This window comes from Seriola aureovittata, chromosome 3 (genome assembly GCF_021018895.1).
Source record: "Seriola aureovittata isolate HTS-2021-v1 ecotype China chromosome 3, ASM2101889v1, whole genome shotgun sequence".
Lineage (NCBI taxonomy): Eukaryota > Metazoa > Chordata > Actinopteri > Carangiformes > Carangidae > Seriola > Seriola aureovittata.
In genome coordinates this window covers 27,816,752-27,832,269 of record NC_079366.1, presented here as the reverse complement: position 1 = coordinate 27,832,269, position 15,518 = coordinate 27,816,752, and the positions used below count along the sequence as shown (strand labels likewise).

At 42.1% G+C, this 15,518-nt stretch overlaps 1 protein-coding gene across 3 annotated transcripts in view; it reads right to left on the bottom strand.

Annotated features, from left to right (window-relative positions):
• Positions 1-15,518, bottom strand: part of LOC130166082 (voltage-dependent T-type calcium channel subunit alpha-1I-like) — a 140,064-nt gene that overhangs the window by 19,641 nt on the left and 104,905 nt on the right. For all 3 annotated transcript variants that reach the window (XM_056371419.1, XM_056371420.1, XM_056371421.1), the window contains 5 exons: positions 15,020-15,153; positions 11,793-11,863; positions 6,277-6,355; positions 5,306-5,427; positions 3,018-3,497 (listed from right to left, as the gene is read on the bottom strand). In XM_056371419.1, coding sequence (XP_056227394.1) covers positions 3,018-3,497; positions 5,306-5,427; positions 6,277-6,355; positions 11,793-11,863; positions 15,020-15,153 — 886 coding nt within the window. The remainder of the gene's footprint in view (positions 1-3,017; positions 3,498-5,305; positions 5,428-6,276; positions 6,356-11,792; positions 11,864-15,019; positions 15,154-15,518) is intronic.

Below are 15,518 nucleotides of genomic sequence, written 5' to 3'. Positions count from 1 at the left end.
TGAGGTTAAGGAGTAAACACTCCAGCGCAAACACAACCTTTAGACGATCATTCAGTCAGTAAGCTGCATCGAGGCCACTCATTCAATAAGTCAAACACAGTTAGTCACTCGTTTATTCAGCCGTGTGCTCATTCACTTATTTGCAGCAAATTTACTTGTTCACTTTTCCAAACTGCCAACTGACCCTTCTCCTTTCACTTTCCCCGTTACTCTCCATCCATTTATTATATTTGTTCCATTTTTTTTCCTTCCGTCCATTTCCACATGTCTGTGATCTCCCCTTCCTCTCCTTTGTTTGTGTCTCTGTTTATTTACTTCTTTCTTTCTTTCTGCCTCGGCGGGCGTACCTCTAAAAATACCTGTTCTCATCTGCGGTTGCTAAGATTTTATGTGAGTGTGATTATAAATGCAGCTTGTACTGACTTGCAGTAATCAGGGAGCTAAAGAATGAGAGCCACGGCCCCCACTGTGGTATTTTTAGAATGGCGGAGACAGCGGCCATTTAATATCTCTGCATTCGTGTGTGTGTGTGTGTGTGTTTTCTTCGTAGGTTTTAGTGTTGTGCTCGTGTGTGGTTTAGCATGTCATCAATACATTGTATTTGCACAAGTGCGGCGGTGCTATTTCATGAATAAAAAAGACTCCAGATGCTGCACACCCTCACAGAGTTTGGCACCAACTCTCTGCTGCAGATGAAGTTAATGAAGTCTTGAAATAACCGGCATAAACATGTCAATCATGTGGTGCTTAGTTTAGTATCATAATGTGTTGTGTTTACACATTGGGCCTCGTTCCAAGTCTGATTCTCCAAAACTCTCTGCACAAACTTCTCATAAATAACTTGCTTCAAACCGATGAACGCCAGTCATCCCGAGGAGGCGTGTCTTTGCGACACCTGCGAAACCGGCGTGGCTCAGTTGTTATGTGAGGCCACGTATTTGGTTCCATTTGTGTAAGTTTCATTCAAGAAACTTTGAAACATTCACAAAAAAATGTTTTCAAAGTCCTACTTTTGTAAATCAGCAGACAAAAGCCGAACAGACGAACCCAACAACGTGTCATGAGAGCCGCTCGCTGTGACAGGAGTAGCGAGCGGCTTGACATGGAGTCAGATGCTGTAAAGTATTTCGCTAAAGAGGAATGGTCAGAGTTAGACGGGAGGCGGTTGAGGGGACGAGACAGTCACAGAGATACAAGAGAGGAAATTATGAGCCTGTACAGCAGGTGATATTACAGTCGAGTACAGCGGAGGAGTTTCCCCCGACAGCAACCTACAGCAACCTGCCAGCAACCCACAGACGAGACACTGAGGCAGCTGTCAGTGAGAGAATTTCCTTCTAACTACCCAACTTTTAGACTTTAAGTTGCCAAAGTTATCCAATAAAATCTGAGAAAAGTTGTTGAACTTCTCTGTAAATTGGCAAGCCAAGATAAAGATGCTGCACAGAATAGTCATTTTGCATTAAGTTTATTTCAGTTTGATTTCCGTTTCATGGGCTCCATATTAATTCAAATTAAGGCATTATCATTCACGAGTGGAGCGAGTGGTGAGAGGCCGACTGTCTGCTCATCAGCGACGGCTCGTAGAGACGAAATCCTCGGCTCAAGAAAACAAATCTGTTTGTACGACTGGCTCTTCTTGAGGACCAGTATGTTGTAGCACTTAGTGATTCTTTTCTTTATTGATCTCTAGTAAGTTATTTGAAAATAGTCAACCAGCATTACCGCTCGTTAATTTGAGTTAGTTCTTGATTCATATTTTATTGGATTGATTTGCTGGTTAATCGATTGGTGATTTCACATCTCAGTGGCTGAATTATCTACATGTAAATTCCTTACTCGTGGCGTAGACAGCAGCTGTTGCCACGGATCAGACTCCGGAGCGACAAGATAAAACACCTCTCGGGCTGAGACTGAATCTGAAGTGGTGCTACACTGTTACTCGTGAAATGCAGCGGTGCAGTCGGTGATTAGATTGGTGATTTTGAATGATGATTCATGTGTTTGGCTCAGAGAGGATGTAATGCAGAGAGGACACCACCAGTCTCAGAGCCCCATCACTCATCTCCCATCATCCCACACCATCAGCCCTCTGGTGAGGACTGGATCACGACGTGGGATATTACAGTTTAGTATATGTGAACTCTAACGGCCCTTGATGCAGTCTTCCATTTCTGAGAGGTGAGATTTGCACATACATTTATTTATTTACAAGGCCCTTATTGGAAAATTGCCTTCAAATCTTACTCCTTTTTTTGAGCTAAACTGCTTTTCTTCTTCTTCTTTGCACCATCCACCTGGAACTCACTTTTAATTTCAGTTTGTACCTGTTTCAATTGATTCTTGTCATTCCACTATTTATTAATTGTATATTTATTTTAAATGATTTTTGACTCGTTTTATTTATTTTGTCTCAACATCATTGTAAATGAGGGGTTTTCGAGTTTAAATAAAGACGTGATGATAATTCAGATCATGCTCTCTTTTGTCAGTGCTACTCTTCAGAATGAAAGCCTGTGCACGGCTGCTTGCAGAACAGATGAATGTAAGAAGGATCTGGTGATTTGCAGGCACAAAAACAAAACAGTCTCTTCAACAGTATTTCGATGTGAAGTGTTCACATGTCATTTTAATGGGAATATAAAACCTTAAATTGCTTTCACTTTAAGGCAGATTTAGCTTGGTTTAACACGGATGTCTTTTAACTTACGAATCACCCAATCAGTGCTGCCTGGCTGAGATTTAATTCATCATGTTGGTAATTTATTTCTAAACATGATAAATGTTTGCAGTAAGCACACGGTGCTCATTTTCTGTTAATGACAGGTGTGATTATGTCATAAATACCTCAAATGAGTTTGATCACTGACTGATCTGAATGTGGCTGTGGTGTAAACAGTGAATGTCAGATATAATGAACATGAGATACCAGCTGAAACGACATCGTTGTGCTTCCTCACGAGGATCAGCATGAGGAGGAGTAAAAGGGCTTTAAATAAAACAGAGACTCCTCTTACCTGAGCGGGAGAGTAGAGTCGACATCGATGGTTGGTTTGTCCCTCATGAGCTGCACTGCCTCCTCCTCCTCCTCCTCCCCCCCCCCCTCCTCCTCCTCCATCTTGAAGTGGTACCATCACCCCGGCGCCCGGACCCCCGGCTGTCCCCGCTGCAATCACACCAGCCGCTCCCCCGCCGGCGCTCGCCCCGCTCGCAGCGCCACCCGTGGCCCCGGCGATGGCCCCGATGCCTCCCATCATGCAGCAGAGGCCTCCCTGGGCCAGCTCCAGCTCGATCTCGGCGTCCATCTCGGCGTCCTCCTGCGCCTCCTTGTTGGAGTCGTCCAGATGCTTCATGAGCACGGCCACCACCACGTTTATCAGGACAAACTGAGCCGTGAGCACGAAGGACACGAAATACATCGGCGAGATGAACTGCAGTCCCGCGTGGCAGCCGTAGTCAGTGCCAGTATGGCCCGGCGGGCACTCCCTCAGCGTGTCCTGGTGGGTGGTGGAGTAACGGGGGAATTTAGGGGGTCGAAGAAGGAAGGGTCAGACAGAAATCAAGACAAGACAAGAGCAGAGGAAGAGTGAGCGGTGGATAACATGGAAGAATACTAAGAATATGAGGAGATGGAAGGAAAAGGGAAAGAGAGGACGGGGTGAAGATCAATCAAATGAAGAACAGTTTATATAAAAGAAGAGATAATATGGTTGAAAATATCAGTTAATCTGTTGGTTATTTTTCTGAATAATAATGTCCCATTTTTCATGAGTTGAAATAAAAGATCGGAGACGTTTTCTACAGATTCACTGTGACGAGATCCGAGAGGCCCATCGTCGCGCCGTTCATCTGCCGCCTTCGCCTCATGTCGCGGCACGATGTAGACAGTTCCTGGAAGCTTAAAACATCCCAGCTCTTGCATGACATGACACCCACTGAGCATGTTTGGGATGTCCCGGATCTGTGTGTGTACCACAGCACGTTCCACTTCCTGCCAATATCAAGCGACTTTGCAGAGTCGCTGAAGAGGAGTGGTCCGAAAATCAATAACCTGATCAACTTTGTGTCGCAGTCCATGAGGTAAAATGGTGGTCACAGCAGATACCGACTCGTTTTCTGATCCAAAAATAAAAATGCACATCTGTAGCTCAAGTCACACAAATCAATGCCTAATAAATAATTCTATCAAAATAAAACAGTTAACTTTAAAAAGGACTTTTATTGTGAACAGCCAAGTTCTATATCTTTAATTTTAATTCATGAAAAATGGGAGAAAACAAAGGTGTTGCATTTAGATTTTTGTTCACAGTAAAGTCATTGTTAGGTTCAATCACAGTCTTTGTTTCCTCCAAAACCCCAAAGACATTTGATCCAACTTACGATGATCGAAAAACAATTAAAAGCAGCAAATCATCACATTTGAGACGCTGACTGACATGTCATGTTTATTGAATCATCCAGTTGATCAACCAGTTGATAAATTCAACCCATTATTTCAGCATGAATGGAGAGTGATGAGTTTAGGATGAGTAATTTAGAATAAAAAGGTATAAACCAATATTAGTGTTTCGGTTTTTATAGGAACGATCTGATGAGTAATGTCTTTGTGTTTAACGGAAGAGAACTACTCAAGCGATTTGTAATGTCGTTTTTTATTGCAAATTGTCAAACTCTCACACTCCCGCTTTGCCGAAAGCTCACGGCGTCCCGTAATCTGACGTCTGTCTTCCTCCCTTCTCACCCACAGCCAGCCGCTCGTTTCTAAGAGCCTAATCAGCGCTGATTAACTATCTGTCGGATATGGGCTGTGATGAAGTTTCGAGAGCTCAGGTGCTTTGGGTGTGATTGGAGAGTTGATTGAGGTGATAGATGAGAGTGACGCGGAGGATCAAATGGTCGTATATCGTCGGTGCAAATTTTTAATCTTTATTCATCCTTGAAAGGTTTGGTTGAGTGCACGTTTACTTTTTCGACACTATTCCTCCGCTGAAGGACACACTCATTACTCACTCATTTCCCTCACTCAAACACCGTCCGCTCCTGGGATGTGATCTGAAGACCTTCAATTACAACCACATCCCAGCTTCTGCCTGAGCTGAGATAAGTGTAAAATATATTTCCGCTGCTCAAAAAGTAAAATAATATAGATCTATAGTCTCTCAATCAGAGCTGCTTTAGACTGCTCCCTTCCCTGGTTGACCCCTCGCGCAAGAGAATTTGAGAATTTGCACAGAGCCCAGGTCCAAGGGAAAAATGTGAAGAGATAAGTCAAGATAAGTGTGATATGAAGACATTAAACCTGTACCTTCATGATGCCATTCCAGTTGTCCCCGGTAGAAACCTGGAAGAGCGTGAGGAAGGCCATTCCGAAGTTCTCAAATGTGGCGTGGCGGCTCATTCCCTCACAGGGGTAGTCGGCGTTACAGACTGAGAGGTGACATGATGAGGGGAGGAGAGGGAGAAGAGAGCGAAACCTCGGTTATGCCAAACTTCTACGTAGATTATCTGAGAGATCACGAGTTTAAATTGGTGTCTTTGGTTAAAACAGTTGTGAAACAGTCTGCTTTTGTTGTGTCTGTTTCTTACTGCTTCCTTAGAAATGAATCAGATCTCGCAAAACAGGATTCACACCGAGGGCAAGAGAAACTGATTTGAAAGCTTTACCGGTGTAAACAGAACCACTATGCCTTCTTCAAGAGCAGGTGCACATTTGTCACTGGACGGTAGGTTGAAGACTCAACATTTATTGGATCCAAAAATGGGAAGAACCGTGTGTTTCAAAAGTCACGTGGAGTCACCACAGTTTTGGGAACATGTGATTCAGTTAAATTAGAAAATCGTGGCGCTGAGGAGGAATCAAAACAAACCTGAATAAAGTCCCGGTAAACTTGACTAAGCCTAATGGATTCTGAGTCATTTTACTCCAGTGTTTATTACACATTGATTCTTTGGTTGGTTATAATTTCAAATCACCTGAATAACCTGCCCTTCCTTTATTTCCCCCCTGCAGCAATAGAACTGGATAAATCTATCATCATATATCATTTACCTGACGGCAGGTTTCGTCCAGGAAGTACAGAACGGATTTTGACCAGAAATCTTGAGCCAAGGTCAGTCAGTCAAACTTTTCATTCTGACTTTCCAAATTCAGACAGTTACAGTGGCATGGCAGAAGTGTAGCTACTGAACAAACACAATGCTGACGAGCCACATAGTGTTGTGATAATTAAAGCTCTTTAAAAAGGATCACAACATCAAGTTGGCAGCAAATCTTACCCAGCTCTCCAAACAGCTCCACCCCCAGAGCAGCGTAGATGAAGAACAGCAACATGAAGAGCAGACCGAGGTTTCCCACCTGTCACACAAAGAGGAATTCACATTATATCAACACGGGTAACTCGCATACGTACATTGTTCTTAGTTGAACTCAATCAGGTGTACTTCTACTGATCAGTATCTGCTGGGTTGGATTTTGTGAATACTACATCTGTTACACTTGCTGTAAGTCACTTAAAGTGCCACTTAAATTCTACTCAATTCTTGTGCAACTACCACATCTCACACTGGCTCGGGTCGGTTTCACAACGATTTTTTTTTTTAGATCTGGCCCGTAGCGTTAAACCTGTCTTACTTGTTCTCATAGATTAGACGCTTTACCCCGAGGCTAACTCAGGCCTAAGACCAGTGTTACCATGGTAACAATCAATGACACCTGTGCTGACCAGTAGCATCCAACAACAAGAACAAAAACATCAGAAAAAACATGGCTCCTAATCTGTGGTTTGCTAACAAATCAGATTTATTTTTTATTGTTAACACTCTTCGTTGAATTTCCCAAAATAAAATGTCCATGTATCTTGAATTCTTAATTTTCTCCTGGGGTAAAAAAACAAAAAAAAACAACTTCCTGACACCAGATTCCAGTTTCCCATTGGTTTATATTGTTTTTGAGCTGTTAACAGCATTTACTGAAGCTTTAGTAGGAGACAAGATATTAAAAACTACGGCTGCTAAATAATCTATGATGTGTCTGATCTTCTGTGAGAAGCATCTCTCAGTGTGTGTTCTCCACCCAGCCGGATGGACAACATCCTGAACAGAGAGCCTTTGCTTTTCATGAAATATGAAAACAGGCTTATTCTGCAGTTGCTGCTTGTGCATATTTGCGACGCTTGTTCGGTTCTGAATGTTTCTATTTAAGGCCCTAAAGGTCATGAAATTGAACAGGTACATAACAGGATCCTGCAAACATTTCATCACATCAGAAATAGTCTGAACAATTCCAAGCAACTACAACAACCCCCCCTGCCTCAAATCAAGGATAATCACTCTATTACACAGTTTTGGGGAAAATTTCACTAGCTGACTTCTTAACGGGTTGAATCCATCTGTGCAGAGACTCAAAGCGCTCACAGATAGCGATATGCAATGCAAATGGGTAAAGGACCCCCTGGGGTGCAATAGCAGGCACTAAGCAGAATACCATTAGCTAAGTCACCTCACAGGGAAGGCGACGGGGGGGGGGCCTCTGAATATGTGACGGTAGAATTCCATTAGATGTGCAAATAAACTGAGAGAGTGGATTAGGGAAGAGGACGATGTAAAGGCTTTTATTGGAGGAGAGGGTGAAATAAGAAAGAAAGAGAGGAAATAATGAGGGAGCGAGGACTGGGAAAAATTTGGAGGGGTTAAAGCAAAGCCGGAGGACAGCTTCCTGTCTCTCCCCGCTCGTGCATGTTGATGTTTCCTGGTGACTATTAAAAGCTATACGACTCGCCCTGAGGCAGTGTGCGGCACGTAACGTAAGCTCCAACCGGCGTCTTCAGATCCCTGAAGCAGAGAGTGAGAGTACACCTGGAGGGATGAAAACGCTGTGCGCTACCAAACACATTGCTGCATGGGTATGAAAGCGTTAGAGCTGGCAACTACGCAACAGAAGCTTGTGAGAAAAAGAAGTCGGAGCGGACTTTGATATTTATACCTTTTTTTTGGTTTCCATAGTGAACAAACCTGCACTGCTCTGCAAACCTTTAACACTGTTTAGTGGGTGTGTTCTTTTCTGTATTTAGACTATAATAAAACCTCGACTCACAGTCACCTGTGTCATGCTGGGACACGTTTTTTTTTTATTGTTGCATTTGTGTAGGAAATTTGGTTCATAATGCGACACAAGTCAGACTGACACATGAAAGGTCATTGAGCCCACTTCAAACTCCAGTGAAAGACCGGAGCCTTTAGATGGAGGGGGTTAAATGTTCTCAGGGAGAGTGACTTTTTCGCAGATACAGAAAAAGGATCCTCAGACTGTAGATGCTGAAACAAGCAACCAGATCAGGTCTAGGTTCTATATTAATACTGTAAACGTATCAAAGCGCTCAGCTTGTATTCAGAAACGGAGCCTTAAAACGAGCCGTCAGGACTTCTGTAACTTTGTGATGTCACAACAAAGCAGTCACCACTCTCAGCCACGCCCCCAAGCCCCGCCCACCTGGACAGTACCATATGTATTATTCAAATAGTGTGGTTTATTATTTTCTTCACATCCAGAAGCTGTAAACACAACGGTGCTGTGCCTTTTTCTTTTACGCTCTGAAGACAAACTGTGGCTGAAACATCGGCTCGTGGAACAAGGTCTGTGCTGCTCTTTCATCATTGTGAAGTGCTCCTGGTTTCTTTGCAAGTTCATCCACTTGTAATAGCTTCACTTTGCACACTTCACTGCTTCTGGTTGGGGATGTAGCTAAGAGGGAAAAGTCAAGTGCTGATAAAATGTTAATTAAGTCAAACCTGATCCTCTTTTCCTTTTTTCCCTTGTTTTAAAAAATAAAACGTACAATGTTTCCTGAAGTCCCATTTCCCCACTAATCCAGCAGAATATGAAGTCTCCAAAAAACAAAGCTTGGGGTGAGTTTCTGCATTATTATAATGATGACTGAAGACATGGGCGACGATATGTGATGATATACAGTACGTATATATGTGAGACATTAAGAGGAACCAACCAACAGCTCGTGATACTGGTTTGACTCGATACTTTGATCCTCACATTATTTAAAAATCAGCAAAAAAATTTCGTTGTCATTAATTAATCACAGAAAAAAAGCGAAACAACTTTTGTCACAGCTGGTAATTTACAGTCTTCTTTGATATCACATTATTCTATTTCATTTTGCCATGACATTCTGTCTTCACCTGGATTAAACATTGTTTCCTATCGGCCTTGTGTTTGTGTGCTAATGTTCACAACACTGCCTCCAGCGACCCCCACCCCACCCCTTCCCCCCTATTAGCTTAATGTGTATATTGTTTGTGGTCTAAGCTTCCACCGCAAAAACAAGACCCAACAAAACCAATAAAATCTGTCCAAACGGAGAACAAGTTAAAGTGAATGGGAAAAGGCGACTATTGATCTGAGGCACGACTCAACTGAAGGAGGGGGATTTCTGCGACTGTAATTTTACCTCAGTGTGTGAAGCTGCGTTTATTGTGTTTTAATTTGTGTATTTGTGTGTCTCCGCGTGTGCACATGCTTTTCCCTACTCGAACATCAGGGAGACAAAACTCCTCCCAGAGGGCTCAGGCAGAGCATCGGTAATGCAGCAGAACCGAACAAAAAAAAATAAAAAAATCAACTTCTGGCTGCACACACAGAATCGTGCCATTACAAATGTCTTTAATAAAAAAAAAAAGCTGTTTTGAAGAGAGCGGCCAGTCCAGATCCATTAGTGTAGTTTTCTCTGGTTTGCTCACATTAAAAGAAAAGAAAGAAGAAGATGTAGACCTTCATAACGTTAGGATAACACAAACCGAGGCAGAGCTTCAGTTACTTCTTTTATATATGCATTTATATGCAAAAGAAAAAGATATATTTCACCCGGAGAAGAGGCTTAAGATGAGTAATGACGTGTCCTTTTTATCAGCTGTGAGAGGAAAGAAAGTAACTCTTTGCACATTTTGGTTCTGTGAAGCATCACTTGTAGTTTTTGAAAACATCCAGAAACTATTCAATCTTTTTGTTTTTATTGTGGTCGGCCAATGCACATGTTTGTTGTCTGTGTGTGTGAAGATTAACGGTTTCTGTTCTCAGCCTCTGTACTGTGTGTTGCAGCTGGTCGCAGTGACTTCCCGGGGGTCTAGTCGTCACAGTGAGGTTGCCAGGTAACCAGCAGAGACGCTGCACTTAAGTGCTGGGGCGAATGATCGTCACATAACTCCCTCTAAAACATAAACAATAAACTGGCACAAAGAAATTATTTTCTATATTTTTCATATTGACCAAGACCAAAGTGAATTATTATGAGTAAATCTATCATACTAACAAGTATCGACCGTGTATCCAGAGTCTGATAAATCCTGCTTATCCCTCTGAGCCACAGAGCTCCGATGCCGTCCTAAAACTATTAAACACGTCGATGAATGACACAGTTGCTCCTTCATTTTGTTAAACATGGGCATTATAGTTATTTTGAGTCGATCCCACACACACACACGCACACACACACGCACACACACACAGCCAGTCCTGCTGTCGTAAAAAAAACCTAAAGCACCAAATTCACAACTGAACATTTCTGTTTACTCCTGTTTGAGTAACATTAGCTAAGATCTACAGTTCCCCAGCTGTTTTAGGAAATAATCAAGCCTTAAATATTAAAGTATTGATTTGTGATTCATTTTCAGAGATAAAAATAAAATGACTAGACTTATGTTATATATGTATATACGTACATATATATACATTTTGGGTTGTGTACTTACATTAACACAAATGTTTCCAGCAATTTTCCATCATAGAGAAATCGTTTCATTCGGTCGCCTGTCAGTGACGTCATATTCTGTACGTGCACGTGTCTGCCAGAAGCTCAAAATTAACTTTTGTCCAGTTTTAAGTCACATTTTCAGGATACACTCTTTACACCTTGGTCGTTTTCAACTATGTATTTTAACCAGATGAAGAAATTTTAGTCATCGGACGTCTGGATCTTAAGTCATCAGAGAAAAAAAGTCAAGCAAATACTCCAAGACGTCCTGTGTCCGCTGAACTGTGTCGATGAATCACAGATTTTTAAAGTGAAACTGCTTTATTCAGTGTTTCTACCGGATTTAATCCCCTGGTCTGTTTGTTGTGGAGAGGAGGAGACCACCGAGGACAAATCAGCTCCTCCTGAACCTCCTGAAGGACTGACACTGACGGAATCCAAACCAGGAGAAACTTACAGCACTGGTGGCGAGAGGACTCCCATGATCCCGCACTATTTAAAACCTTCTCATAGATTATTCTATTTGTAAAATCCAGACATTCACTGAGTTCCTTAGAGAGTCATTAAATTAAACTTCCCTGGTTGTAATAACAGCTGTTTTAAAATTCCACAATATTCCTCAAATTCCAGGACAGGCAAAAACTTTAATATTTATGTGTCTGAGCAAAGGTGAAATAATAAAAAGTCTTTTCGTCTACCGAGGGAGCGGGAGATTTAGCTGCTCGTCTCATTAACAAGTGGTGGGTATTAAAAATCTTACATTAACGCCACAAAGGTCTTTCATTTCCCCCCCGAATGAGCGAGAGGAGCCGGGGGGAAAGTTAGCGAGGTGTCGTAACACTGGGGGCAAAAACGTAGTCATAACCCGACTTCCTGAAAGTCCTAATTCTCAGGGAGCTTCTATCGACGGCCGTTTATCATTCCACAAATGTTAATTAACTCCTGTGTGTCCTTGTGATAAGCTCAGGGAGGAGGTCTGTGTGTGTGTGTGTGTGAGTGTGTGTGTGCGTATGTGTGTGTGATGACACATACCTGAGGAAGAGCCTGGACCACTGTGTCTAGCAGAGCTCTCATCCCAGTTGCCATTTTCAACAACTTCAACACTGGAGAGAGAGATCACACACAACTATAATATCCACACAAATAGTGCATTTCTGTGTGTGTGTGTGTGTGTGTGTGTGTGTGTGTGTGACACTTTGGACATGTGCGTTTACGTGATAAACAACAGACATCACCTACAGAGTGAGAGAAAGTGAAACAAAGGGCAGAAACAAAAAAGACACCACAGAGACAGAGTGGGGGGGGGGTGAAATCAAGATAGATAAGAAGTACGCAGAGGAAGAGGAGGAGAGAGAAAGAGACAACAACCGATCGATAGTTGGAAGAGGTTTCCCGACTCTCCATTAGAGACCCTCCACAATTCTCATCGGTCCAATTTCTGGAGGAACACGGCCGACGATGTGGCCGCTGGCGGAGAGAAAAAGCCACGGCTGTATTCGGCTGAGGAATGGCAACGGCTGCTCAGACAATAAAACCTCCTGGGAGGTGGACTTCTCTCAGGATGGGTAGATAGAGGGAGTGAGTGTTTGTGTGTGTGTGTGTGTGTGTGTGTGTGTGTGTGTGTGTGTGTGAGAGAGAGAGAGAGGGTGGATGTGGTGGTGGTGGATGGCTGGAGCAACTTTAAATCACTATCCAGTTCTAGCTGGAGATGAAGAACTCGTTACCTGTGGATATTTTCTTGATAAAATTGATGCCTTTTGAAAAGCAACCTTTTGAGAAAAACTGAAGAAGCCTGGTTCCAGTGTTGGTTCGTGTTTGCATGTCATGTCACAAAAAAAAAAAAAGTTCCTGCTACGGAGAGACAAACGATCCCTGTGATGTCTGCAGTACTGAATGTCCCAAAGTGGTCAAACATGTCTGAAAACTCCTGCAGCATTCATTCACAACAAGAAAAAACTTTCCGTAATTTATAGTCTAGATGACAGTTATGTTTCCCATTTCCCAACGAGTCTGAAATTAGATCAAAATATAAAGTGGTGTGGGCAAGTGAAAGATAAACAAACAAGAGAAATGAAGCTGGAACTGAACTTTTTGATCAATGTCTGAATGAGGTTTTATATTAAAGGAGAAAAAACACTCAGCGCCTTTTTCTTATTTGGTAATTTTCAACCTTTGTTTTGCACCACTGCAGATCTTTTTCTAACTCTGATTCTTATTCTGCCTGAAAATGTCTCTCACTGTTCTGAATTGTAATTATCATAATTCAACGCATCGTCATGGTTACTGGGATACTGTGGCAACGCAAACATTTATGCTCTAATGGAACTTGGGTTATGGCATCTAAAGTCCCTGGTCCTTAACAGCTGTTTACTTATCAGTCTAGAAGAAACTTCAGCATCCAACTTCATTCCTTTACTCACCAAGAGCTGTCTCCAGTGATGGAAAACAACCCTCTTATTTTGCTTCTATTTCTTTTCTTCTACTGAAGTTAGCATGCTAACCCGTTAGCCCCGGCCCGGTCGGACTGTCTCATCATGTTCTGATATTGAGTCACTGTAGCGTCCAGGCTGCCCTGAAGAAGTAGGGGGGGCGTAAGTAAACAGCTGTTGATGCTAACACTGGCTATGTAGCAAAAGCAAAACTTACAAATAGCTCCTTTTAAGTCTCTATACATGCCAACTGCTCATTAAGCTAACTATCTACTTGAGCAACTTTAATACCAAACACATAATAAATTACCATTTGCTAAGCTCCGCCCCTCCTAGTTACTGTTGCTACACGTGTCGAGCTTTCCTTTTCTAGCGTAGCATACAGTATATGCAGTTCACGCTCATAACGGTGACAGATTTACCACTGTAAATGTGCAGTAATTTGTAAACTTATGAGCTACATTATAGCCGACGTGTGTGGATTTAGGTAAATGCTAATGTTAAAACTGTAGTTAGCTAATGACATATTACATAGTATTATATATTAATTATCGTACAGTGTGGGTGAGTAGAGAGATCAATATACATGGAGCTGTTGCTTTGAAAATATTCAACCAGTGTGGCTGAATCTCTTCTTCTGCTCAGAGTAGTTTTAAAATTCATGTGGATGATTGTGAGACACTTACATATTCTTTCCCACACTCACACCAGTTAGTTAACATTCAGATAGAGTGATAAAAAAAATAAAAAAAATGATATGAGAAGAAGTCACAAGTAGCCCTCGCAGTCATCATCAAATACCCCTCTTGCTTGTTAATTACCACCGGCTGCTGTTTAATTGGCAGATTACCCATGGGTCCACTCGGCGGCCCCTGGGCGGTTTTATGGAGGGCAAAGGGCGACGGTACGAGGGCGCGGATTAAGTTAGATTGATGTAATTAGCCTTTATCCTCCTCTGTGTGAAGTTAAGAGGAATGGGTGCAGCCCAGAGAGCTGGTCCGAGGTGACGAGTAAGAGCCGTATTAAAAAGAGGAGAAAGACAGAAATGAAATATCAGCTTTACCTTTGTTCAGGGAGAATTAAGATTACAACAGGACTGTAAAGGACTCACTCGTGTAGTAGGTTTGGAATTAAGTGAATTAGAGATATACATAATGGGACTTGTATAGACACTAAATGCTGTTTCACATACGGCTTGAGGCTGATGACAGAGAAGTTATCACAGCTGATAGAAAAAAAAACATACGTTCTTTGGTTTTATCAATAAATAAAAAGTGAATAAATAAATAAAATCAGACATTACTCTAACCTTCACATACCCTTAATCTCACTTAAAGGGGGTAAAGGGGTGAAAATACATCGTAAAATTAGCATCACTCAACTTCCCGTTGATGTTTCACATTAAAAGCATAAACTGCTGCGAGGCTTTTAGTGTAAAGGATTTGTGCAGAAAGTGTTGAGTTTCACTGACAACACTTTAAAAGTGAGTGAGAAAACAGTAAAGTACAAGTTAGTGAAAGAAAACATAACTTAATACGTTGTAAACCTGTGAAATTAGTGATGTGGGAATGTCTATTATTTTTAATTTATCATGACAACAAACTTAAACCACAACAACAACAAAAACAACAACAACAACAACATAAAACTAGGGAAAAAGTGTGTTTCTAATCAAAACTTTGTTAAATACAGTCCTGGATATATCGGCAGTTGAGGTTAATAATCTTGGTTTGACAGTGCTCATTTGTGTGTGTGTGTGTGTGTGTGTGTGTGTATGTGTGTGTGTGTGTGTGTGTGTGTGTGTGTGTGTGTGTGTATGTGTGTGCATACCTCGTGCAATCCTGAGCACCCTCATGATCCTGATGATGGTTGGGTTGATGGGGAGGGAGGCGTTGATCTCAATCTCCTCCAGGGTGATGCCCATCACTGACAGCAGCACAATGGCCAGGTCCAACTGGTTCCACCTACACACACACACACACACACACACACACACACACACACACACACACACACACACACACACACACACACAAAATGTTTTTTTTTAATCTATTATAATCCGTAGAATTTGGCCAAAGTACAAAGTATCTGAGCCATGAAAAGGAGAATCAGCATGAATTTGCTCGGTGTGTGGTTCAGGACTTCATGGCTGCACACGTCAGCGTCTGTGTTATGTTAATTTTCCAATGAATATTAATATTCCACATCAACTTTATGCGTAATTTGCATGATTCTCCCACAACTGACTTGGCAGAAGAATGGGTAACACCCCACCATTACCTGAAGGCCCGCTCCTGTCATGAATATTAATGTTAATACTAGAAGA